Consider the following 27,500-nt stretch of genomic DNA (forward strand, 5'->3'; position numbering starts at 1 on the left):
TACCCTATCAGTAGATTAGAACATGCTAATAGTCACTATTTGATTAGCTCAGTCAGACTTGATCAAACAGGTCAAACAGGTGAGGCAGTTATAGACCTAAAACAGAGCCTGAAGATCCAGTACAGAACCTGTAGTCCTACATGCCCCCAGTAATTTCAGATATACACAGGAGCTGTGTTAAATTCCTTGTGCTTTAGGTAGGGCATTTCCCACAGCAGCCAATCAACAACCAAGTCTATTTGCCATCAAAAACAAAATCACCATCAAATAAGATAGGTACCCAGGAGAGGAGCATGGTATGGAGGTGGGAATGACTAGGTCCACAAAGCAGACCTGTACAGTCACTCCTCATTAATCTCAAAAACAATGAGGGCATTGAGGGACGAGCGCAGGCTTGCTGAACGGAACAGGATACAGGATGGCTTCATCACTGACCTGAGAACTGGACTGGCATCTCCACTTTGTTCCAGTTACCTCCTGGTCTAGACTTGAGCTGAAAAGCACCTGATTTGCTGAGTTTGCAAGAAAATGCTGTCACAGCATCCGGCCCATACACGCCGGTGGACGGATTCTTAGGAAGCGGGGAGAGGGCATAACCCAGAAAGAGATGGATTGGGACATTATGCTCTATGGCAGCCAAGAAGGAGGGGAATGATGAAGGGAGGGGTGAATGTTTGGAGATCAGATTCCTAACACACATGCAGACACGTGGTGGGATGTACCAGCGGGATGAGAAACATCAGAAACATCTGGAGCGCTGTGCCCTGGAGCACCGGTAAGAGGGGAACTGGAGGGACGTGACGGATGGTCTGTACGGAACGGTGCCCGTGACCCGCGGGTCTGCCACTACCTGCTGCCCTGTGTGCACCGTGCGCTGCAGTTGGCTCCCAGAGGAATTAACACGAGACACGACCCACTGGGAGCCTTAGTGGCCTGCTTCCTGGAATCGCTTATGGGAGAGGGAAGGGATTAGGGATCATGCGCCCAATGAAACGCATACGTAGACTGACACACACACGCACACACAGTCACATGCTTTCATTGGTGCAACATAAAGTGAAACAGTGTAGTTGTGTGACAGTTGGTTTTTAGGGATTGGATTGGATTTGTGTGTGTTTATATAAACTGTGTATTTGGGCATATAGAGCATAGACTGGGTGTGAGTATGTATAATGTAATTTTTTAAGCATAATCCAGCATGTGTCTATATATATATATATATATATATATATATACCTGTGTGTGCCTACAGCATGTGTGTGTCTATGTGTGTGTGGTCCAGGGAAGTCTGCGAGTTCCTGTGTGTATGGCATGCCGACCTACAGCAGTGTGATGCCTTTGCTGATATCACAGCAGGATGCAGGCATAATTTCAACAAAAAGGCATCAAAGACCATGACCCAGATCTTGCTCCCTCTAACAAACCTCAAGGCTTTAACTCTCTCGCTCTCACACACACACACTCATGACCACTACTGTACAAAACCTTCAGTGCACACTTGTGTACTCTCGTGTTTAGGTGAACTTTGTGTGTGTGTGTTGTGTGTGTGTGTGTGTGTGTGTGTGTGTGTGTGTGTGTGTGTGTGTGTGTGTGTGTGTGTGTGTGTGTGTGTGTGTGTGTGTGTGTGTGTGTGTGTGTGTGTGTGTGTGTGTGTGTGTGTGTGTGTGTGTGTGTGTGTGTGTGTGTGTGTGTGTGTGGACAGCTTTAAGCCTCTTATCTGTTGATGTGCTTAGGTTTTGTAATCAGGCGTGGCCAGGGAGCGAGGCAAGCATCTCCTCTGCAGATCTGCTAGGCCAAAACCTCCAATCTCTCTCTCTTTTACTCACTCACTCACACACACACAACCAGCAGGAGGGAATTATCTCTAGAGGAGAATAGAAACATTGACTGGGTAACTGGGTATCAGTTTGCTCAGTGAGAGACAGTTGAATTAAATGGGGTGGGGTGGGGTGTCATCAGTGCACTGTGAACTGATACCAGGTTGTCAGCCTTAAGCATAATTGAAATATCTGTGTGTGTGTGTGTTTGTGTGAACACAGGTCCTGGATCCTGAGCAGAACCACAGCTTCACTGACCACTACCTTAACGTGGCCTTCGATCTCTCCCAAGTTCTCTTCATCGCCACCGCCAACACCACAGCCACCATCCCCCCCGCCCTGCTGGACAGGATGGAGGTCCTGCAGGTGCCAGGTCAGCATTTGGGAAGATCAGGGGTCAGGGAGGTCACATGATATGGCATTAAGTGCCAGTGATGGATGGATAGTCAATACAGCTGATACACTAGTGATCAGCAAATGATTGATGCATAGCCAGGCAATACCTTAAAACCACTGCTCTGTTAACGGCCTCAGATGTGGGTTAGGTTTTTGCGTTTAACTTTTGAAGACAATGATCTGTGTCTGTCTGTGTGGTGTGATATGTGAGCTGTAAGCCTGCTCATAGACTACTGTGTGGTGTGATATGTGAGCTGTAAGGCTGCTCATAGACTATTGTGTGTCCAGTCTGCTCTGGTGACATGTTGGGGTTGCCGTTCATTAGGCTGTCATTATGCATGATATAGGAACCTGACCATGTGGTTGACTTAAAAAGGCTGTGTGAATGTGTGTGTCTCTTGTGTGACCCTGTGTCTAATCTATATGCTCTGTGTGTGTGTGCGTGTGTGGAGCTCAGGTTACACCCAGGAAGAGAAGGTGGAGATTGCTCACCGCCATCTGATCCCACATCAGCTGGAGCAACATGGCCTCACACCCCAACAGCTCCAGATCCCACCTCACACCACACACGACATCATCAGCAGGTACACACACGCGCACACACACACACACACACACAGGCCGGTTATTACTATACACCCATTCATAAAGAGGTAAACAGACACATACACACTCCATGGACCATGGGAGGTGGAAGTGGCTCATTAACCTACCAATGGGATCGTGGAGGTATTATGAAAACCAGACAGTCAAATACAGGTCACCCACTCCTCTCTCTCTCTCTCTCCCTCTCTCTCTCTCTCTGTCACTCACACACACACACACACACACACACTTGGTCACCTGCTCCAGCAGATCTAGCCTGGAGCAGTAAGGGAGGGCTCAGCTGTGGGTAAAGTGGGTGAGACTTGAGACCAGGAGGTAGAGACTAATAATGCAGGAGATAATAAAGTACATCCTCTAACAAGCAACGCATACACGCACACACACACACACACACTACATCCTCCTCCAACATGCACACCCCTCCCCCACACACACACACGCACACACACAGTCACACACAGTGCATCCTCCAACAACCCCCCCCCCCCCCCATCCACACACACACTATACTCCTGCATCTAGACAGAGACAGATAGGGGCAGCACAGCCCAGTGGAAAGCGAGAGAAAGAAGCTGATGAAACGGTGTCTCACAGGGCATGATTCCTCTGATCGCCTTGTCAGTGAGGGCCTTCAGTGAGGACCATTTACTGTCCTAGTTTTGCCTGGCCTGGCCTAGAGCCCTAACTGTATCCTACAACCTATCAAATTACAGTGTTTGTTAGCATTTATCACCAAACATGATTATGTGTTTAAGTATGGTAACATGTGTCTTTCTTTCTTTCTAGGTACACAAGAGAGGCAGGCGTGCGGTCACTGGAAAGAAAGATTGGGGCCATCTGTCGAGCAGTGGCCGTCAAGGTCGCCGAAGGTCACAAGATGTCCAAGCAGGAGAGCTCCAACCATCAACAGGACCAGCCTGGAGGTAGGCATGCTGCCATGGACTGTATCCACATGTCATTCCTCATTCTCAAACTAAAAATGTCAAAATCTACCTTCACAACTACTCCATCAAGGGCTTTAAGGTGCAGTCCCATAAAATGTTTTGACACATTCAGCAATCATCTCCTCACGACCGCTAGCTGCCCATTCCGTGAGTACAGGGTAAAAAAGCCCGGTCAAGGCATAAAACGTCCTCACTTTAGATGAGCTCACAAAATATCATTAACTAACCACTTGTAACTCCTGAGTTAATTATTAATTATAGTATTAGGAAGTGTTTTATAAAATATGTATCCTCACCCTAACTAATCATTAGTGCATATGTATGTAACAACTGTTAAATAATGAAAATATTACTTCATCAAAAACATATTATTGCATCATTTATTAAGTATTAATGTATAAACATATTTTAGATATAGGCTTATTTACTATGAACAAACTATTTATAACTGTGTGAACAAATGCTTTACTGATGATAAATTATGTATGAACAAGAAATTACTAATGATGAACAAACCACTAACTAATAAGTAACAACAATAAGTAATAAGGCTTAATAAATGATGAATTGTGTGTAGTTATTATAAAGTGTTACCAATGGGTTCAATTCTCCCACATGATCTCTTTAGTTCATGCACAAGACACACTCATTAACTGACTTTGTACATAATTTAAATTAGAACCGTACGTTTTTAATTAAAATTGGGAAGGTTTTTGTATGACTGTATCCCGTTGCTGATGTCATAACGGGAACACTGTGTTCATGGATAATTGTGCAACAGGCATCAGTAAACAGCCTCCTCATGTTCTCAGAGGGAGTGACTGGGCATGTGTGTGGTGTGTCGGGGTGTTTTCTCTAGTGTGTAAAGTGATCTTGGTGAATGTGATTTGATATATGCAGAATCCTCCTCTCGTGATGTGTGTGTGTGTGTGTGTGTGTACGCATGTGCATGTTTGGCTGCATATATGTGTGTGTAGTGGTGATCTCCAGCATTGGATCCAAAAACAATGTGTTCCTGCCCACAATCTGATGCATGGGCATTCCCTGGCGCTCAGAGACTGCTGACCTCTGCACAATCACTCCACTATCACACACACACACACACACACACACACACACACACACACACACACACACAGAGAGAGAGCCTCACATGTGGCACAAGCAACCACACAGTCACAACATTCACACGCAGAACCTCACATTCAGGACCACACACACACACACACACGCACGCGCACGCACGCTGGCCGGCCGTCAGCCCTCAGGACTGTGGGGCCCCATTAAGGGGCAGCGGGGATGAATGTGGCCCAAATCAGCCCCTCCGCCTCAGCCTCCCCATCTACATCTCCACCTCCCTGGTGGGTGCAGCTGCTCTCGAGTAACAGGAGAAATCACACTCGCAGTTAACTCAGTCACCCGGGAGAGAAGGGCGAGGTGGAGGGGGAGCAGTACGCACGCACACACACACCGCACACACACACACACACATCACACACCGCACACGACTCCTGGAGTGACACTATTCTCTCTGACCTCTCCGTTGACACACAGGGAGAGAGAAAGGGAGAGAACGAGGGATGGGGAGAGGGGGAGAGGGAGGGGGGCAGAGAGCGTGTGGGGAAGGCTCCTTAGTTCAGCCCCCCAGTTCTTTGTTCCTATTCTGCCTGCCTGTTGCCAGGTAACGGTGACATTATTGGCAGTCTGAACAAAGCGTAGTGAGAAGGTGCGTGTGTTAAAAGCGAAAGAGAGAGTGAGCAGTAAAAAGGGAGAGAGGGAGGGAGGGAGGAAGAAAGAGAGAGGACAACCCCCTGCTTTGTGCACCAGCTGCTCAAGAGGCATTCATGGCAGTAGTCACATGATCAGTCAGGCACGTGCCTTTTTTCCTCCAACTGTTCTTGCATGTTTATCTCTATTTTCCTCTCTCTCTCTCAATTCTTTTCTGCTTTGCATCTCCCCTCCTCTTGCTCTCCTTTCTCTCTCTCTCTCTCTCTCTCTCTCTCTCTCTCTCGTGTCACCCCCCTCTCCACTCCTGCCTGCTCCTCAGCACACATCTCATTCCCTCTTCCACAGAGCTCTCAAGGACACATTACATCACTTAACAAAATGATCTTCTTAAATATTTATTGTCTGATGAATAATTGAAGTCAATATAGCTGTGAGCCATTTCCCCCTCTGCTTTGATGTGCAGATTTCATAACTGTTTTTCCTATCTATGCTCATGAGATGACGCTGTCGTGGTGTGTGTGTGTGTGTGTGTGTGTGTGTGTGTGTGTGTGTGTGTGTGTGTGTGTGTGTGTGTGTGTGTGTGTGTGTGTGTGTGTGTGTGTGTGTGTGTGTGTGTGTGTGTGTGTGTGTGTGAGAGAGAGAGAGCGAGCGAGAGAGAGAGAGAGAGAGAGAGAGAATGAGTGAGAGAATGAGTGTATTTAGCTTATGTTAGCCTTTTCCTTGTGTGTGTGAGAGAGTTTTCTGAGAGGCTTTGATGCACTAAGTGTGGGTGAGAGCGACTGGTGTGTGTGCAGGGCTGGGACTGTCTGTTCTTGTCGGGTGATCAGCAGCCAGACTGTCAGGCTCACGTGAGCAATTGGCACTTGGGCAGTGCTACTGGCAATGTGATAACATGCTGGAGTGCAAGGGTTCAGCACAGCACAGCACACACTCAGGTCTCAGCTTACTTCAGACCGGCCCTCAGCAACAGCCCCAGGATGAGGGTGGCATGCGCTCCTCATGCACACACACACACTTACGAGAGAGAGAGAGAGCCTCTGTTGCTATTCTTTATACCCAGCTTATAACCCCCCCCCCCCCTCCTAAAGACTTCATATTCAGAAATGTCATGTCACCGGGTCTCTTCCTGCATCACTGTATGAACCTCAGCTGTTGGATAAATGTGTTGTCCACAATACTCACCTCCTTTTCCTCTCTTTGCCCTTGTCTCTTAGCAGACGAGAAGGAGGCTGGAGCAGAGGAGGCCCAAAGGGAGTCTGCTGACCTCAGTGCCCCTCCCGAGATGCCCATCCTGATCGACCCCATCGCCCTCAAAGACATCTTGGGACCCCCTCTCTTCGAGATGGAGGTAAGGGCAGCTCACAGGCTACCTGTCTGCCCACTCAGACTGACCTCTCCACCCTTCTTGGAAATGGTCAGAGAACGAACAGATGGATTTATTTGTACTGTATTATTGTGTTCTGTTGTATCTGTATTACAAAATAACCTAATACCAAAATATAGTTTTGTAATGGCGGTTTATAGCAGAATTAAGGTCTTGGCCTGTCTGTTTATCTTGCCATCTGTCCACTCATTTGTAGGATTTTTCTGGAGGACCCTTTTTCGAGCCAGATATACAGTATTACTTCAGTTGTTGCATTAGACTAAATAATCACATTCCCTCTGTTTCAGTAGAACTTCTAAAAACCACAACAGTTCAACATATGACAGTTCCACCAGTTTTTGAAATTCTGTTTGGGTGCCAGAGGTAGTTCTCTGTGAACTTATTTTATACAGTCATTTATCCATATACTTTTGCAATGGAATGGCCCCTGCTTAAAACTAGATTCCGACTAGAAGCCCCTTTCATCAGCCGCCCTCTCTTCTCCATGCTGTTCTGCTGTTGGCTGGAGTAATGGTTCTCCGTGCTGCTGTAAGAGACATGAATCTGTGCATTCCTGTCGTGCCCCGGGGATTTGGGAGGGAGAGCAAATCTGAAGAACCTCTCCCCATATGGAACTTGTAAACATGGCCACTGTGGGATAGGAGCTCGTATGGGGGACCTTCAGTTCACTTCGTTGTGTTATGTTTACTGATTGACGCTGTGCATTAGACATATCGAACACACCATTTTAAATCTGCACCGCTGAGTTGCCATTGGTATCTCATTGAGTCCCAGCTATCGTTTGTGTACCATCCATGCATATTGATTATATGTCAATAAAAGTCTGTCAGAGTGGATCGATGATGGAACATGCCCCGGCCGATGCAGACTGTTGCCTTGCTGCAGGGTTTATGGAAAGATGAGAGGGTCTTTTGGGCTCAGCTTTGTTTTACAGGTCTGTCCCTCCGCTTGCTTTCCCAGGTGTCTGAGCGACTGACACTGCCTGGTGTGGCCATTGGCCTGGCCTGGACACCTCTGGGTGGGGAGATCATGTTTGTGGAGGCCAGCCGCATGGAGGGCGATGGGCAGCTGACTCTGACCGGACAGCTGGGCGACGTGATGAAGGAGTCGGCCCATCTGGCCATCAGCTGGCTGCGCAGCAATGCCAAACTGTACCAGCTCACCAACAGTGAGTCATTGCCAAACTGTACCAGCTCACCAACAGTGAGTCATTGCCAAACTGTACCAGCTCACCAACAGTGAGTCAGTGCTAAACTGTAGGTAATGTAAGTTCATACTGTGACAAAATGAGTCCGCATACATTTTTTCTGCTCTAAAAAATAAGATTATTTCATAATAAATATTTCTTATTAAATTCATTCTTTTTTTAGCGCAATCAACCGTGTCTCTCTGTTAAAGTTAGTGCTTGACTATAATGTGTCACCAAGACTGGGTCAGCTATTAACTCTTACCAGCTCAGCAACAGTGAGTCAGTACTAAACTGATGGTTGTATCATGATTTCAAAAATTGGCCAATTGTCTGCCTCGTACGGGGGACATCTTTGAGAAATACACGATATCTGGTCACAAAGATGTAACAGCGCGAGTCTGAGTCAGTGCTAAGTTATAGTCAGTCAGTGTTAAAATATACCTACTCACTGTCTGTGACTAATTCCTTACCTGTCTGACTAACACATAGGGAATACCTTGACTCCGGATAAGAACTGACTTGTGTCGTGTGACTCTTCGCAGTGTCTGGTCATCCAGACCCCATGGAGGGAACAGACATCCACCTGCATTTCCCTGCTGGTGCCGTCCTGAAAGATGGCCCCTCTGCTGGTGTGACTATAGTGACGTGCTTGGCGTCGCTCTTGAGTGGGCGACTGGTGCGCTCGGACGTGGCAATGACTGGAGAGATCACACTCAGAGGCCTGGTGCTACCGGTGAGCTCGCTTTACAGGCAAAGCCTTGACCCTTTAAACATACCTCTGTCTCTCTCTCTCTCACACACACACACTTAAATTGGTAATGCTTATAACTTGCACTGGATGGACACAAGATGGCAAAGTCAGATACTTCCTTCAAGTGAAACTATTTTGTCTAGCAAGACATATGTTATGCATCCTACATGCTTCCTGCATGTTTCCATGAAGCGACAGTCTTTCTGCACTTAGGAAATAACATGTGGCTCGTTCCAAGGCCACGCCACGGCTTCACTCTGGGGTGTGGCGGGTGACACGCATTACCTCATGATGAATATGTGCTCTTCCCTTCTCTAGGTCGGCGGGATCAAAGACAAAGTGCTCGCCGCCCACAGGGCAGGCCTGAAGCGGGTCATCATTCCCAAGCGCAACGAGAAGGACCTGGAAGAGATCCCTGCCCACATCAGGGCGGAGCTGGACTTCGTGGCAGCCGGCAGCGTGGACCAGGTCCTAAACGCCGCCTTCGGCGGGGGTTTCCCGGCAGCAGCCACCACCAGCCCTCTGACACACCCACACCTCGCCAGCAAGCTCTGAGACCACTTGGCTCCCGACACTGTCAAAAACACTCACTCACTCACCCTGGGGTTTCAGTTCCCAAATATAACAACAAACTTATGAATGACTGACTACCTGCACACAGACAAACATGTACACATCTGAGCCTTCGGGAGTGCAACTAAATCAAGTGCAAACGGGATGGTCCCTTACACCTCAGTAACCAGAGTTGACCTGCCATTCAAGAGGTCATGGTATTTGTAGCACTTATTTGAAGTCCTACTCATTCTATAGTATATAGAATTAACCTTGAGCTTTCTGTTGGCTTTGTAAGTCTTCAGCATAGGTAGTCATTACCCATTACCATACACTATGTAGACAGTAGTGTGTTTAAAACATACTTAAAGTCAGTCAGTTTTCAGACCATAGTCTTGAACTAAATCATGGACTTACTGGATTTTGGAGTACCACTGACCATGTGCGCCAGTTGATGATACAGTCGATGTTCTACTGGTTTCAAGAGTGAAGTACGATTCTTAATGAACAGCGTTCCCAGTGCCTTTGTCAACCTCTTGTTCAGTAATGGAGAGCAGTGTGTGGTCTGCTTTGAGTCTGAGCGTCTGGCATGGCCTGTGACTGATTTGGTGCTCTGAAACATGACTACTAATAAGACCAAAATAAATATGAAACTACATTTTTTTTATGCTGTGGAATGCATTTCCTGCTATCTGGATTTCAAGTTTTACAGCGCTATTATTTCTCTGTTGTCATATCATACAAAAAAACTCCCCAGATAGCCTTCAATTTCAACTTCAGTGCAACATTGACATTAGGGCTAAAGTGTAAAAAGAAAAACCTTGACAACCTGAAGGCAACAAGCAGAGTGGAGTTAACCCAGAGAGCTCATGCCGATGGGCCTCGGAGAGCATGTTCAGAGATGCCTCTGCAGCAAAGCCAGCTCTCCATCCCAGCTGCAACACCATGCCTCAGTTGTCACTAACGTGTCGAGACACACTATGCACAGCCATGATCCACAAATCACTACCGTGACCCACCAGTCACAGGCAGCACAAGTCCAAACAAACAACTGCTTACCTCAGCACAGATGGCTCTGCAGCAGGAGTTAAGAGACAGCATCAGACCCAAGTCATCCTTTCTTAACACTCCTGGCTCAGGTGCAAAAAAGTACACAGGCTACAACACTGGGGTAGGGGTTGGGGTTGAGAACACAAATCACTTGAGGGCACAGTAAATAGCCATGTGAAAACATATTCGCTTTCTGAACTTCCACATCTGGACGTGTGAGGCGAGTATGGCCCGACTTCTCTTGAAATGGGGTCTGCGACAGATCGGGGAAGTTCCATCAAGGAACTGGACTGCAGACTACGGCTAAGTGAGACGGCAAACAGATGGAGCTCGTCTGCTCACCACCTGTCCCCTCTCCTCCTCCAACCGAACTCCTCTTCATTAGAGTCATTTCTTGGGCAAGCAATAGACAGACACCCCCTCTTCTGAGTTGGGTTCAGCTCAAGACTTCTACAAAAGGCCCCAGCACCACCACCAAATTGTCTATGCAAAATCACCTTTACAGTTTATTGCCTGGTTCTGCAAAAGCATTTTCAGACAGTATCCTGTAATAATGGCGCCGCATCAATAAAACTAATCTGGATCAAAATTAAAAGAATCATATCAAGTTCAAGCACATCCTCTAGGCACAGTGGAAGGTAATGCCAAAGGTATGAAAAAGATAGATTTATTTAATGGCCAAAACAAAAACAATAAACGAAGATAAGGACCAGCAACAGCACAATTAATCCACAGAGCTATCAGTTCTGTCTTACCCACCCATCACACACAGAAAGACAACATAACATAAAAAAAAATAAAAGAACCCTTTTCATTCTTCTCTTGAACATCATAACAAAAAATAATTACAATAATAATTATTACAATCGCATAATTAATACAGTTAATATGAGTACTGCAGAGGACCTTATCAAAGAAAAACAAATTGTTGATAATAAAAACAAAAATGGTACTTTTGAATGTAAATTTTTAAACTGAAATGTTTTATATTTTAGGTATTTACATATTTCAGAACATTTTTTGGGTGGGGAGGGAACGAAATAAACAAACAAAAAAATAAAAAAAATAAGAAAACAAAAGTAAAACGGTGTGGAGACCCACTCTGAGCTGTCCCCAGTGAGAGCGTCCCCCACAGTCCACCCCAGCCTCCCGTGCAGCAGGCCTGTGGGCCGGCCGGATGGGATGGATTCGCCGGATGGGGTGGAGGGCGCTGGCTGCGAGTGAATTCAGCTCCCCCCTGGAGCGGTCCGCAGGTTTCCGCTTGCTTCAAGCTCCTACCTGGCCCAGTCCAGCCTGACCCGTCACGTCCTGACCGGAGCAGACTCGGTCTGACTCGGCACAGCCTGGCAAAGCAGCGCCACCTCGCGCTGCCCCAACGACTACTTGCACAACAGCGAGGGAAGAGGAGGAGGAGGAGAGGAAAAAAAAAAAGAATAGCTCCAACTTCCAAGCTGGCCAAACAAACCCTCCCAATCCCCCCACATTCCCCCCCTCAAGTCGTCAGCAAAACCCCCAAGCGGTCCTAGTTTGAAATGTGTCCATGTGTGTGGGTCTGTGTGTTCTGTCAAGTGCATTTGCCTGTGTGCGTCACGTGTGTGTGTGTGTGTTTTTGTGTGTGTGTTTTTGTTTGTGTGTCCTTTTTTTGTCTGTTTTGTATGTGTGCATCTGTCTGTTAGTGTGCATCTACGAAAAAAAACAAGGTGTCCTCAGCACATGGATATGGTGACGTTGATGCCCAGGTTGCCGTTCTCGGCAAATAGCTGTGCGATGGAGGTGTCGAACACCAGGCAGTCGCTGTTCATGATGGCGGTGGCGATGCCCTCGTGGATGGAGCGCGGCGTGGCCTCCCAGGTGAGCCGGCGCCGGTGGCCGTTGAGCTCCAGCCGGTAGGCGAAGTTCTCCGCCTGCTTGCGCGTGCCGATGAGCTGCACGATGGCGAAGAACTGCTGGTGCCCGTCGTACTTCTCCTGCTTCTCCAGCACCAGCATGAAGTGGAAGCCGAAGCACGACTGCATCATGACCCAGTCCACGGCGCCCGGCAGGTTGATGTCTGTGGCCAGGAAGACGATGTCCTCGCCCTGCAACGTGGTGATGGACTTGTGCTGGTGCAGCAGGTGCGGCATGACGGCGTCCAGCGAGCCCTGCCACTTGCACGAGGCGCCCGGGCACGGACACGAGTACGGCCGAAACTCACACAGCTCCTCGTGCTCGGCCTTGTCCGTGTGCGGCAGAGTCACCTCGCAGCCCGACGAGGCGTACTTGCACGGGAACAGCACCGAGTTGGCCACCTTCTCCATGGCCAGGTTGCGGATGGAGCCCAGCGGGCCGCGGCACGTCGGGCAGCACGTCAGCTTGGGCCGGCAGTTGCTGCACACCAGGTGGCCGCTCTGGCACTGCAGGATGGGTGGCAGCACATAGTCGAAGCACACGGGGCACTCGAACAGGCTGGCCAGGTCGCTGTTCGAGGCGGTGGTGCCCGACAGGGTGGGGACGCGTTGGGAGGGGGTGCTCTTGGAGGTTCCTGTGGGCAGCGCTGGGGCAGGCTGGCGACTCATTTCTGCACAGAGGAAAGACCAGGCCAAAGAGAGAAGGGCGGAAAAGTAAGAAAACGACAGAAGAAAAAGACAGAGTGGGGGGTGAGAGAGGAGAGGAGAGGAGGGGTAGGAAAGGGAAGGTAAAGATGAAAAAAGAGAAAACAATGATTAGTTCTGAGAACATATTCAACACCACAAAACAAACTTATAACAGCTCAAAGTGTTATGAAGCAGTGAGTCACAACAGCAGCAACAGCTGCAGTGGAGCTTCCTGCTCCAGTCGAGCGACTACTGGGAGCTGCTCCACCAGTGCAGGCCTGCAGATTCCATCCTCTTAAGGTCACCCTGCCCCTCAGCCACATGGGTAAATATAGCCGAGGGACGTGCCTCTGGCGGAGGCCCTCAGAGCCGGACGGGAGGGAGGGAGGGTGTGGGTGCAGGCTTCTCTGCTCTTCTCAGAGAGCCCAACCCATCCAACCCCCCTCATCTTCATCTGAGCAGGGAGTTGACCACAACAGGCAGCACGGGGGGCCGAGAGGAGGCCAGGGTGCGTGTTGATAGTACAGGAGAGGCCGAGGGATGGGGCAGTGTTTTTGCTGTGACAGGGCCAGCCCACAGCTATTTCTGGCATTGGATAGAGCAGGGTGGGGGGAGAGGCACAGCACATTTAAAAGCTGGAGCCAGACGGGTGAAGTGGACTCGGATCCCGAGGAGAGCGTTGCTATGGGAACCAGCTGTGGTGAGGTGAGCGAGTGTGTGTGTGTGTGTGTGTGTGTGTGTGTGTGTGTGTGTGATATCAGGGCTGAAATTTTCCCCTGCAGCAGGCTGACACTAGGCGTGGCTCACTCACCCCTATAGATTTATGCAACAGCTGCACAGACTCAGTACACAGTAGAGCAGACATGATACAGCACAGCAGTACAATCAATCACACACACACAGACACACTAAAGCCAGAGCAGACGATGCACAGGTGAAGATATGCACATGAAGCACATGAAGACGTGTCCAACACATGAAGAAGTTAGACAGACAGACACACTGAACAGGGAAGCACAGCAAGACTCACTACAAGCACAAGGCATCACAGCATGCTACAGGTAAGCAAGGCAGTCAGACATGAAGGTGTGTGATGGTGACTTCTGGTGGAACACAAACACAAACACTTGATTTTATTTTCTAGATGCTAAGCAGCAGGCTCTAAAAGAGAGGTGGGATTTTGCAGACCTCTCCAAGAACCCAACTCAAGGAGCACGGTGATTGGCTGCCTACTTGCCCCACGACAGCATGGGGAAGGATGAGTGAGGGAGGGAGGGAGGGAGGGAGGGAGGGAGAGAGAGAGGCCAGAACCAGAGAGCCTGGCGAGGGAGGGGAGAGTGGCTGGAGAAGCCACTGAGCATGTGTAGGTGGAACACAGCAAGAGACGGGTTGTAAACACATCTGCCGTGATAAAGCTGCCCCGGGTATTTTTAGCCGTCTTAGCGAGCTCGCGGAGCGTGAGCAGCAACCGACGACAGATTTAGCCCTGATCACTCACTCACTTCTCTGTGTCTCTCTCTCTCTCTCTCTCTCTCTAAAACAACAAACACACACACAGACAGCGCTGACAAATAGGTGGCCGAGGAGGAGCGCCCTGTTGCTATGGAGCCTGTTGTTGAGGATGGGGCCAGGTGTCACTTGGATGGCAGTGTGCAGAGCGGAACAGTCTCTTCGCTCTTCATACAGCTGGATGCCTGCAGCCTACTCAATGCCATACAGCATCACAGCAGGACAGCATGACCTCACCTTCTCTAGTCAGAATTAATGGCCCTGAAAAGCAGCGCTCACCTCTGAAAGGGGTTAAATGCTTCAGACCAGAGGTAGAGTTTGGTCTGGTGCTAACAGATAGGACATCTGATGTTTTGACTGACTTAGGACGACTTAGCAGGTGTCAAAACATCACGCTACTTCAATGTTGCTGTAATCAATGTTGTGCTTAACAGAACACAAGGTAAGCTTATATTGATAGATTTTCAAGAGCTGTTGCCAAACAACTTACAAAATGATTGTCCACAGAGCCAGTTTGGACATACAGAAACCTGAAACGTGCAAGAACGCCAGAGGAACGGGAAGCGACTGAACAGAAAACACCCGGTCCTCATTCCTACCCTATCCACTTCCCAAACAATCTCTTCCCTGAACCCTCTGCTTCTCTTCCCTCACTCATACTCTAGCACTCCTTCTCTGGGAGCTCTTCTCTCTTTTTCCCCCTGAATCCCTCCATTCTTTTCAGCACCCCCTTTCGTGAGCCCCCTGGCCTGTCAGGGCTTGGCGGTGGGTGAGTGAGGCTCTGCCATGCGGAGGGAGGGGGGCGTGAATAAGCCCCGGCTGGGGAGCACTCATCAGACCACTCTGACTCGGGAGGGGGGGGGGGGGGAGAGAGAGAGAGTGGCGTGCCAACATTCCACAAACGGTCAGTCAGTCTTTTTTTAAAAACAAAGTCATTATGGCTCGACTTTGGAGCAGAGGTGAGTCTCTCTCTTTTGCTTTCTTCTCTCCATCCGCTACCCTCAGTGACGGGAAAGATCACAAAACAATACTACTCCTACTCCCCCCCCCCCCCCCCTTTTTACTAAAACAGCAAACACACACAAACAGTGTGTCCCTTTTCATCTCCAAGGACAAGAGACAGCCAAGAGAGATGAAGTTTTCCCACCAAAACACTTGCCAAACCACCTCAATCTGAGCCCATTTCCAAAACAGCCTCAGCTCTGGCTCAGCTTTAGCGGGGAAGTCCATTGTCTATCCTAGTTCTAATCTCACTGCAGTGATTCAAGACCTGTCCATATTAATAATGATCAAAAAACCACCCACTGTAGCAGAGGCCAATGAGAATTCCTCCATTCTTCCAGCAGCATAGCCATTTAGGGTGTTGAAAAATGACATTTTAGGCTAAAATGCATTTGCTCGTTTTTATGCAAGGCCTAAATGAACAAGGCCTTAAACCATATTTTCAGACACTGACACTAGACAGCCCTTTACACTGCTCCAATAACTGATTACAGGCCTTTTCATCAGTCAACACTCAGTAATAAATGCTCTTGTGGGGGAAACAATGAGTCCCCCACTCCCTCAAAAAAGCACTAGAAGTTCCACTCAAAATGTAATTTATGAGTGATCATACTAGAGATAGTGTATAAAAGGACACACACTTAAAGTGGCTGCTTTCTGCTGGTTCTGTGTGCCAGCAGAGAGGATGCGTATCCATGGAGGATATCCTCCCATGCAGCAGGAAGTGACCTCAGCACCATGGCAGTGGCAGTAGAGCTGGGAGCGGGCCAGTAAGCACTGACTTGGCACGGGCTTGTATTGATATAAGCAGCAGGAAACTGTCTGGCTTTCTGAGAACAGAAGGAGGGGGCTATAGTTTAAAGTTTGGTGGAGGTCAGCAAGTTTGGACTGACATGCATTGATCTTTTTTTGTTTTTTTGTGTGTGCTATTGTGTTTGTATGTGTGTGAAAAAATTGGGGATCATCAAAACCCTGATTGAAAATGAGTGTGGTGGGTGAGGCATACAGTAGAGACAGCAAACACTGGTTTTCATGAAGTCGTCAATGAAACAGACACGTGAAGGAGCTTGGATTACACAAGACTTTAGGCGGGTGGTTGGGGGAGGCAGAGTGAAGCGGCCGGGTGACCAAGGCACTGCCTGGGCAAGACGCTGGTTCTAACTGCAGGATTATGGTATTACGGGAGGGAGTTTCTGCGGGGCTGTGGTCAGATCAGGGAGATTGCGTGGGGTGTGCATAAACAGCCCCATCTTGCCCCCACCCCCCTTTTCCGGAGTCCATCTGTGCAGAGAGAGAGGCTAAGGGCTGAGGCCTCTGGGGTATGACTGGGGTGATCAATACCCCTCCTCTCCGCGGAGAGCGATTAGGATGACCAACTCCCTAGTTAAGTAGAGAAGGACGCTTAGCTAGAGCCCTCGGCCCTCCCTTCCTTCATCTTTTCCCCTACTGCTTATTCCGTCTCTGATCCTTCCTCCCCCTCCCGTGTGTATGCCTGCTTTCCCCTAAAGGGACGCCACTCCTGCTCCGCCCAATCAAAGCAGAGCTGCACTAGGGAAATGAGCCAGGACATAAGCAATCACACACACACACACACACACAATAAAAGGTAAAAGAAAAAAGGGTGCTTGCCGTCGTCCATATGATTCCCAAGTAAGGCTCGCGTCTTCTCCTGAAATGGGTCGACCTCTGAGCAGGCAGCAGAGGAGTAGCGGGAACGAGGTAAACAAGAGAGAAAAGAGAGAGGGAGAGAGAAAAGACAGGGAGAGAGAAAAGAGAGGGAGAGAGAAAAGAGAGAGGGAGAGAGAAGAGAGAGGGAGAGAGAAAAACAACAAGATTAAAACAGGATTCTTCAAAACAGTTTCATCAGTGCAAGGATATGACCGGCATCCTGACCAAAGAGTGCAGTGGGAGAGACTAAAGGCCTACACTCATGGTCAGTTCAACAGTAAAAACAAACCAGACGTAAAATACACTCTTCTTGGCTCTCCTTTTACTTGACAGGTGTTGAGTTCAGTTGGAAAACCTGTGGTGCTTCACCACAAAACAAGAACTGGTCAGACATGCCAAGCAAGCAAGGTTGCAAGCACACACACACACACACACACACACACAGACAGTGGGATGATTCATCAAAGAGTCTGAGAGGACATAAGATGCCATGAAGCATATATGGGAATGGGAGATTAGATATGTCACTACCATGGACCCCTGAAATTGAAAGGAAGGCCGGCGCTGAACTAAGAGCAGCCGGGTGCTCTGAACTTGGAAACAGAGGTGGGGCTTCAGCTTCCACACACTCAAAGGGAGATCTGTGTGTGTGTGTGAGTATAAGGCCCAAAGATTCCACAAACACACACACTTTCATACTCTTCCAGCCGTTAAATACCCACTTACTATTTCACAGCACAAACTATAATCTTGTCAATTTTACACACCATGTGTCATGAACAACAGATGATGCAACACTCCACACACTTCAAAGGTTGAATCTCCCCAGCATCTTTCCCAGAGGACTTGAGAAACAGAACGGCACACACACACACACACACACACACAGGGGAACTGATCCAGCCGTCCTGGAGACCTGATGTCAGCACTTTTCATAGACTCACTCCTTCAGCAACTCTCTCTACACTAATGTAAACCAGCCTTCACCTACTGCACTGCAATACCTTTTTACAGACACACACCTCTTTTCTCCTGATAATGCGGAATCTACCATCAGTGAACACTTCCCATTACAGGCTTTTCAATATTTCATCAGATCCTGTATGGAGCTCAGGAAGAAATTGCAGGATGAGGTCATGTTCAGAGCCATTTCCCTGCACAGTCAGTCACTAACATGCATCTCACTTTCTCTCATACACACAAACACACACACACAACTGAGAAAACAAACTCAGGCAGACAGAGCAGTGTCTGACCAAAGAGCAAAGCTTTTAGAGTGTTGCCTGGATGAGCAGACAAGCATCAGCCTGCCCATGCAATACAGTCAACGCAATAATGTTTACCATCAAACAGATGGTGTTATCTGTAGCCCATCACTCCTACTGAATATACAAGCACACACACAAATCATTACACCAGCATCAGCGTCTTTGTAATGTAAGCCAAGTGACTGCTTGAAATGTAAACAAGCAAATGCAAAAGATGTCAGATCTTTATTCTTAGAGACATGTGTCCTCTCCAAACAAAGAAACTTGGCCCATATTATTGTCTACACTCGGCCTTCACTACAGCCCCACAAACACAGCAGATTAAATACAAAAGAGGGACGGACAGAGTTGGCCAGCTGGGCGTCTTCTCTGGGCCCTTGGATCAACTTCAACAACTTCAGGAGCTAGCCTAGCCTAGCTCAGGAGAGGGAGAGAGAAAAGTGTGGTAGTCAAGGCATCTTTGGCAAAAGAGGCAAACTGTGGTAGTCAAGGCATCTTTGGCAAAAGAGGCAAACTGTGGTAGTCAAGGCATCTTTGCTTATGTGTGGTGGGTGCAAGGCAGCATGTTGGAGGCCTGGGCACAGCGTGGTGCCGTGTGGTGCGGCTGGCTGGCTGGCTGGTTACCTTTGGGCTTGCTGCTGGCGGTGCGGGAGGCGATGCACGTGAACAGCTTGAGCACCCCCTTCCACGAATAGACGGGCTGCTGCGGCCTAACGGCGCGTGACATGGGGAGCCCTGGCCCCGCGCTTCATCCTGCCCTCACTGTGGAAACCAAACTGTCCAGGACACCGAGCTGCACCGCCACTGCGCCGACCCACATTTCAACCCGCACATGCGTGTACACACACACACACACACACACACACACACACACACACACAAAACACTGGAGTCTTCAGGCCCACAAGGTCTGCATACAGATCAGGACATAGCCCAGCAGGTCCCGGAACAGTGGAGCGGTTATCTGAAGTCCAGCATGGAGGGAGCGCAGCCCATGAGACAAGAAAGAGGCAAATGGAGAGGCGGGTTGCTGCTCTTCAACGCAGAGAGAGGTGGTGGAGGGACAAAACAGCCCCGCTGTAATTCAGGAATGTCGGTCCAGAGGGGGGAAAAAAGAGAGAGAGAGCAAGGGAGAAAGAGAGCAAGAGAGAGAGAAGGGGTCAGAGAGAATGATAGCTAAGCAGGAAGAGAGGGGGAACAAAAGATAAGTGAACGTATGAAGGACAGAGAGAAACGGAGAGGCAGGAAAAAGAAAAGTGAGAGAGAGAGAGAGAGAGTGTAAGTCCAACTCAGACTCGGAGAGTGGAGGGAAAAAGCATGGGAGAGCAGGGCTGCTCTTGTTCCACGGTCTCGGCGCACATTCCAGCTCAGCTGTAGCCACTCCCTGGCCTGCCCGAGGATCCTGAGCTCGCCGCCAGACGACCAGAGGAAAAGAAGGCAACAAAGACGACGCCAAACACCAGAAGAGTCCCACAAGTCCTGAGCGCTTCTGTGTGTGTCTGGTCCTCCCGAGTGCTGTCTTACAAGTGTGTGGACAGTGTACGGACGCCTGAGAGGGAAAGTGTGTGTGTGTGTGTGTGTGCGCACGCTTCTGTGTGTGTGTGTGTGTGTGTGTGCTAGAGAAGTGGAATGTCAGCCTGGAGTCAGAAGGCTGAGGCAGAAGGGGTGGAGAGTGTGAGAGCATGAGCGAGAGAAAGTAGGAAAAAGATAGAGGGAGAGAGAGAGAGAGAGAGGGGCCCTGCTTTTCCAGTGTGCATGAGACCAGCCCAGCTCAAGTTACAAACCCACAACCCCTCCTTCACACACACAGCATATGGGCTACAAATACAGAGTGTGCGCTCCCTCACTCACTCACTCACTCTCTCACACACACACACACACACACACTCTCTCTCTCTCTCTCTCTCTCTCTCTGCCAATCAGCAATGATACCCCAGAACACACTCCCAACACAGATTCCCTGCAGGGGGCACCCCAACACACACAGCAGCAATGCTTCCAAAGTAAAGACTCTACTTCTAGTACTTCTAACTAAACCTATTCATCCCGATTCTGACACCATAGTCAGGTTACATTAAAAGAAGCACACAGATAGTAAGCCTGTTAACCAAAGCTGCAGCTCATTTCAAACTCATACCCACGCAGCGGATTGCATCAGCTCTTAATGGTTTTCCTTCTTTCTTACTCGGACTGGCTTTTTGGTCAGTGTTTTTTTGGTTTTCTCCTGGATTCATGTGAAAATAAAGACAAAGCAAAAAGCCAAAGTAAAAGAAACAAAAAATGAACAGAAGAGAAACTACATTCAGTGTAGTATTCAGTGGCTTGGCATGACCTGCTACGTGATCACATTTCCCAAGGTAGCCTACACCATTAGCGTTTCTCAATTCCCAGGCTGACGTCACCTCCTAATTACTCTTTAGCCAATTCTTTGGGCGGAGGGTGAGCAGTGCGTTTGGTCAGCTTTGAGCATTAGCGAACCTCATCACAGAGTGAATGGATTTGAAGAGCCAATACACTAACCTACCACACTTCCTTAAAAACATTAACGAAACATACCGTACACACAGACATTACAACCACAGAAACATTCTCAAACACAACCCAACTAAGGCGGTCCCCTCTGTACACAAAAAGATTAAGCGACAAACTGAGCAGGAATTCCCAAACCTTACAATAATGCACACGCTAGCTAACTCTCCAAGGCAGCATCAATCAGCAACCACCTACGCTTAAAATAACTATAGCTCTGAGACCAACAAAAGGCACACAAACATAGCTATATTCTCATGTACACACAAACACACACAATTATAATACAGTTGATCAACAGATAGACCCAACGCTTAATGTGTGTAAGGTTGACACACATTACACAGGACTATATGTCAACACAACACCAGAGATGGCGATACTACCATCCATCCATTTTCAGGCAAGTGAACAGACTGTTCCCAGAGTGTTGGTGAGTGCTGGCTTGGCTGCTCTGCTCTGGTGTAGCCCGACACGCTCCAGGGGTTTCAGGGAGGCAGCTGGGTACACCCAAAAGACCCCCAAACCAGCCCCGCCCCCCCTCCCAGTGTAGCCACAACTGCCTCCATTCACACCATCTGCCTCCCAACTGCCTGGCCATACACTAAACCACGACCCCTCCTCTGTCCAGACACTGTTACACACTCTCTCCCTCACACACAGTTTTATGGACTAATGGTCATAATCCAGTTCAGTAAGGGGGGCCTGGCTCATTCAGAACCAGCCCTCCCTTCATCTCTTTAAAAGGTCATTATCGGCACAGCCAGCGGGATGGAGCTCAAACGGACATGCTCTCAATGCCAGTTGTCAACAACACCGGGGTGCAGGAGACACACAGACACACACACACACACACACACACACAGACACACGCACACGCACACGTGCACACATACACATACACGCACACACGCACACACACCTTCCACAGCTGCCCTCTTCAGCCCCTTGTTTGAAACACACACACACCCCTCATTAACATCTGAAAGACACAAAGTAATAAACACAGCTTGGTGCTGCTCACTTACATCTTCTCTCTCTCACACACACACACACACACACGCGCAGCCACGCGCACACACACACACACACAAGCACGCACGCACGGTCCTGAGGGGTAAGCAGTTCTGTGATGGCCCACACCAGGCGTGAAGGAACACGTCCTGCTCCAGTCAAATGGGATCATCACACAAGGCTTTGAATCGGGCAGGTTGTTTTGAAAAGGCCGATTTGCAGTGCTCCAGGCTCACAATAACCATGGTAGGCCCGTCAGAGAGAAGGCAAGGAGGAAGAAAGAAGATTGTCTGTCTGTCTAAGAGAGGGAGAGGGGAAACACTCCAAGTGCAAAACAGGATCCTCTCAACCCATGTTCCAGACATCAAAAAGCTTGTGGTTATCCCTTGAAGGGTTGAACAGTCTGCACCTATGCACCAAATCCAAACAAGCATAACCACAACATTTGGCCAACAAACTGAGATAACTAAGGCCAGCCATGGAAGTGGGTAGGTCACTATCACGAGATACATGCAAAATAGTCTCTGGGTTGGAAAAACAAAATGATTACACACACACACACACACACTCTCTCTTCTACGGTCCTGTAAAGTATGTAAAGTGTCTGTATGTGTTTGCTTTGGAAGGCTGTGTAACACAGCATTCAAGAATACAGAATGTGCACTGCATGAACACACACACCTGCTAGGATGGTCTTTTCCTCAGGGCTGGGCACAGGTTGCTTCCTACCATTCAGGTTGGGAAGAGGAGCTTGAGGAACACAGCCAACCTGTTTGACCAGACAGGGGAAAACAAAGAGCCATCCTGCCCCCAACTAAATGATGCCAACAAACACGCTCTGGTCCCTGTCTCGCTCACAAATGAACTAACACACAAACACAAACACAAACTTATGAACACACTCAAGGGGGTGGGGGGGGGGGTGGGGGGGGAACGACACTGGTAAATACATTCATCACCCACAAGGCATTTCAAGACACGACAGAGCCTCACTTCAACACCAGCACCGACAAGTGATTTTTCTGCCTCATCCACATTGACAGAAAGATACATTGCTCCATCCAACATCCACAAAATCAATGGTCAGCTAGACCGATATGCAGAGGGTCAGACAGAGCAACCACACACAAGAGTAACATAGAGCTGTGCACTCATCCTCTTACTCACACAGGGAAAAATGGAGCTGGTCACACACACACACACACACACACACACACGCATATTCCATTTGACTCAATGCTGTCCATCAGCTCCAGTACTCCTGCATTAGTGCTGCTGCGATTCTGTAACTGGAAACCCTGGGTGCTCACAGGCACTGGAACACAACCTGCTACCACGGAGACACATCAGTTACCCACACAGACATCCACAGAGTCAGACTGCTGCAGAACGACTCACATGGGAGGCCTGCACTCGTGCTCACACACACACACACACACGCACAGTCAAGATGGCTTGGCCTATATAAAACTGGAGGACCATGACAGCTGAACATATCAATCTGCATTCAGTATTCACAACAGTATCCCCAGCAACACAAACCCAGGAGTTAATTACAGAATTCAGTAAGAAGAGAACTTGAGAGGAATGAATTGCATTTGATTTCCAAGAAACTTTGCAGAAGAGTGACAACTACAGGTGCCCAATTAGAGAGCCTTCCACTGCGGCAGCCTCCAAGCACAGCAAATGCCAATGTGGGCCTGCTGCTCCATCTCTGGCATTCCAGGGGCCATTAGGGTGACACATGGCAGACAGCAGACAGCCCAGCAACTGCCCAGAAGCCCTTCGGTCTTGCTGCCAGGGTGGCGCACAAGAAAAATAACCACCAGTCCGATTTTTAAATACACAAACAAACAAAACAGGCCATCACTAGTACTAGATCAGCCGTGACTTGATTTCATGAGGAAAGAACATGGGGTTTTAGAAATGCCCAGATTCATACCATGTGAGTGCACTGTGCACATGTGCAAGCTTCTATACACACACACACACAAGCACACACACACACACACAATTAGGGTCCATGTGTTACACTGGGGACAGATGGTAGGCCAGCATTTAGCCCAATGATTATCCAGAACACTGGTGCCACAAGGAAGACTAGGTTGACCAGATGAGATCTGGGGATCCACAGCTGCTGTTAATGCTCTATATTGAGCGTTTGTAAAATGAGTCAGGTTCCCTTATAACCTATGGGCTGTTGCCCTCACCACACCAACTTCTTTTGAAAGGAGCAGCTGTCAATATTTGGAGGGAGGGAGCGGGTGTGTAGGGCTCCCTCTGACAGAGCGCAGCTGCCAACAGGACAGCAGTGCCATATGACAGTCCACACACACACACACACCCCACCTTCAACCCCTCACACACATATCATACACACGTATACACACACACAACAAACACTCACGACCAGCGCTTTCATTCATTCTGCCGAACCAAAACAAACCCTGCACAAAAAAACAAGGCTGCGGTCTTTGCCCATTGTTGCTCTGAAGAGTGGCTGGCCAGACAGGGCTGCTGTCATTTCAGAAGCACCCATGTGTGCCATCCCGCTATATCAATACATGCAAGTCTCGAAACGCAATGTAAGTCTCGAAACCTCATTACACAAACATGAGAAGATCCATGCAGGAGACACACATAAATCCAAAATCGCAAATGGCATCAAATTATGAAATCAACACGTCCAGCATAATGTATTATGACAGACGATGAATACACAGCAAGTCGCGCCAGACATAGTCAACCCTGCACTACTCGAGTAAACAGCGTCAAGGTACTCTCTGGTTGCAGGCCACACAAACTTGGTTGGCGTTTCGCGCCGGTCTCATGTGAGAATCTTGAGGCTTGACAAGATACCTTAACAGCTCAAATTAGGTGTTTGGGTTGAGTCTGGGACAAATCGCATTTGCCTAATACGTCTGGGGGTCGATGGAAGAACACAGTGTTCAAGCTCGCATGTATTCCCTCGCTCTGTTAACACTGCTGTTCCCTTCATTTTCAACATATCACTATAAACACATACGCAAAGTACCAAACGCCAAAAGCCTGATTTACAGCTAGTGTTCGTTTTCGATGTAACCCCACAACCTTATCGGAAATGAATGAGATCTCTGATGGATCGGCTCGACGTACATTAATGTTAACGTTACCCTACGCTCCTGTTAACTACCACGTCACCCTTTTATGGTACAAATATCGAGTAGGGCCAAACGATGTGATGGTCTATACATAATCAGGTAATCTACTCGAATCGAACTGTTAACATTTGATAAGGATCCATCTCGCAAAGATGGTCACTGGTGTTACTTGACCAACTCCGCCATCTTGGCGTCTAAGTTTTCATTTATTACAGACTATGCAAGCTAGCTGTATTCCCTTGCAAGATACTGACATCAGGGATCTCCCGAGTTCTACAGATGCACGTTGTGAGCATTTAAAAGTACTGAAACAGTTAGCGATCGATCATCGCAGGAGACCATGGGGTGTTCTACAAGGTGGATATGGCGATAGATCATTTAGCCATCCTGCTAACTGTGATGCCTCCTCCATGTCTGATGTTTTACTTACGACAATGATGCAAGCAATAACATGACCGTAATGGCTAACGTTAGCCGACGTTAGCATACTCGAGCATTCTGTAGGGACTAATGGATCACACCATTACATCTCATGTTAACTCATTGAATTAAACAAAGTAATCAATATGGGAGCAGATCGTTTGTATTTCATCAATACTCATATGTTCAACTCACAGACTTTGTGCCATGTTTTGTCACTTTACTGTCACCCCTGGGTAGTTAGCATTGACGGTAAGCTTGCTAGACCTCACTCTCGGCTCCCTATGCTACGACCATCAGCAAGGCATCTTAGCTAGCTGATAGCTATTTTACATAAACAACGACTGGTGAAAATCGCAATGACTGATCCCATTTTATATTCACCATGCGGTTCCTAGGGTCATTTACCTATACCTTGTTTTGATTTGAAACACCTTGTAACATTCCTCTCTCTGCAATGTTATTGGGGAAGCACTGGCTAACAGCGTCTTGGCAAACCTAGTAAGGCCGCGACCACAACTCAAAATGCACTAATGTTAGTGAAAGCTAGCTACAAGGTATTGCTAGCCATTGCTTGTTGTACGGTGCTAGCCAGGGCATTAGCGAGAACAAAACATGTACACCTACAAAAAACACGTTTGCACCAATCATTGCATCCATCTATACAGAAGCTAAATGATAAGAACACCAATCAGTGTTACGAAGACAGGGCATAAATCCACCAGCACAGATTGCAACGTTAACCCGTTAATCAGCTGATAACGTTAACGTTACCAGCTAACATGAACTGTTAGCCAGTGTCAAACAAACCAACGTTGAAAGTGACATCCGTGTAGCCCTAGAGCGCATAATAAAAAGACACTGTTCAGAACGAATTGTTACTAACTATTCATGTAACTCGGCCACTAGCTGTTGTGTGAAACGTTAGGATTAGGGAACATATGTCTAACTAGGAAATATTCAATGTATTCTGTACATAACTAGCTAACGTTAGCTAGCTAGTAACCTAGGATACACGTCTGATATTAGGCTAGTAATTCTAGCTTGATCGAGCTCTAACGTTAATGTTCGATTGTAGCTAACGTTACCAGCTCAGAGAGCGTTTCGAGCCATTTAACTTCTTATTTGACAGTTTACTCCAGACACCTTTCTAAAGGTACACAACTCATACTTTGTAACCTACCTTTAGTAAAAAATATCCCGTGAACCGTGTAACAAAACTGACAAAGGGCCCTATAATCCGCTGTGGCCGGTGTCGGCTCCGCGCACTCTCTGTTGTTTAAATAGTTTCCACCTCGGGAGCAGCGACCATAGACAGTGGCAGCGAGCGCGCATAATCAAACATGAACGCGCGCACAAAGACGCATACTGTTGCATTCACATCACATCCATCAATTTAGGCCTATTCTTTGCACTAGGAGAGGGGACGAACGTTATTTGTTTAAGATTTGTCCACTTTTGAGCGGATTATGTCTATAGTTTAATTCATAAGTGTTATGTGAGATCAAACCAAGATTAAAATGTGCACTATTTCGCTTCTAGGCCTATCTAAAATGTCAAGCATGTTCAGTTTGACGGACTAAAATTATTTTTAAATACCATACATTATGATATACAGTCTGCAATTTAGCCAGTTGAATCTTGCAACAATGCTAGATCTTGATACACCTTTCTTACCCTACCTGGCCGCCGACTTCACCAAGCACCGCATTCTCGCTTCTAAAAATCATCTCAAAAGTTAGTTTTGTGGTGTCTCATATTCAGTGTTGGGACTGTTATTCAAAAAAGTAATGTAGGCCCTATAGGCTAATGCATTACTTAACTTATTGCTCCAGTCAAAAGTAATCCTTTGCAGTTTGCATTATATGCCTACTTTTGCAGTAGGCCTGCTCTGACACGTTGCCTAAAATACTGTAACTTAAAACAAATGGCTTCATCACAAATTCACAAGTAAAAGTTC

The 27,500-nt window shown here is 48.0% G+C and overlaps 2 protein-coding genes across 5 annotated transcripts in view; one reads left to right on the plus strand and one right to left on the minus strand.

Moving 5' to 3' along the window:
* Nucleotides 1-10,894, plus strand: part of lonp2 (lon peptidase 2, peroxisomal) — a 23,807-nt gene extending 12,913 nt beyond the window's left edge. The window contains exons 9-15 of one of the 2 annotated variants that reach the window (XM_076303678.1): nucleotides 2,040-2,190; nucleotides 2,671-2,797; nucleotides 3,606-3,742; nucleotides 6,706-6,839; nucleotides 7,836-8,043; nucleotides 8,607-8,797; nucleotides 9,134-10,894. In XM_076303678.1, the coding sequence (XP_076159793.1) occupies nucleotides 2,040-2,190; nucleotides 2,671-2,797; nucleotides 3,606-3,742; nucleotides 6,706-6,839; nucleotides 7,836-8,043; nucleotides 8,607-8,797; nucleotides 9,134-9,370 (1,185 nt within the window). In that variant the 3' untranslated portion in view covers nucleotides 9,371-10,894. The remainder of the gene's footprint in view (nucleotides 1-2,039; nucleotides 2,191-2,670; nucleotides 2,798-3,605; nucleotides 3,743-6,705; nucleotides 6,840-7,835; nucleotides 8,044-8,606; nucleotides 8,798-9,133) is intronic. The other variant, XM_076303687.1, reaches the window with a different exon arrangement.
* A 131-nt stretch (nucleotides 10,895-11,025) lies between these two features.
* On the minus strand, nucleotides 11,026-26,791 carry siah1 (siah E3 ubiquitin protein ligase 1). Of its 3 annotated transcripts, XM_076303715.1 has the most exons (4): nucleotides 26,724-26,791; nucleotides 22,662-22,845; nucleotides 17,131-17,187; nucleotides 11,026-12,974 (listed from the first exon to the last, which is right to left on the minus strand). In XM_076303715.1, exons 3-4 carry the CDS (start codon nucleotides 17,138-17,140, stop codon nucleotides 12,124-12,126), a joined length of 861 nt encoding a protein of 286 aa, XP_076159830.1. In that variant the 5' UTR covers nucleotides 17,141-17,187; nucleotides 22,662-22,845; nucleotides 26,724-26,791; the 3' UTR covers nucleotides 11,026-12,123. The 3 variants fall into 3 exon arrangements, with proteins under 3 accessions (XP_076159830.1, XP_076159822.1, XP_076159813.1); XM_076303707.1 differs by lacking the exon at nucleotides 22,662-22,845 and having other exon boundaries at nucleotides 26,724-26,766; XM_076303698.1 differs by lacking the exons at nucleotides 22,662-22,845; nucleotides 26,724-26,791 and adding an exon at nucleotides 19,062-20,171.
* Nucleotides 26,792-27,500: the final 709 nt, after the last annotated feature.

The sequence above is a fragment of the Alosa pseudoharengus genome, unplaced genomic scaffold (assembly GCF_046254945.1).
Source record: "Alosa pseudoharengus isolate Yale_2024_CS ecotype anadromous, Long Island Sound unplaced genomic scaffold, YU_APseudo_1.1 YU_APseudo_1.1_scf_10, whole genome shotgun sequence".
In the NCBI taxonomy this organism is placed as follows: Eukaryota; Metazoa; Chordata; class Actinopteri; order Clupeiformes; family Clupeidae; genus Alosa; species Alosa pseudoharengus.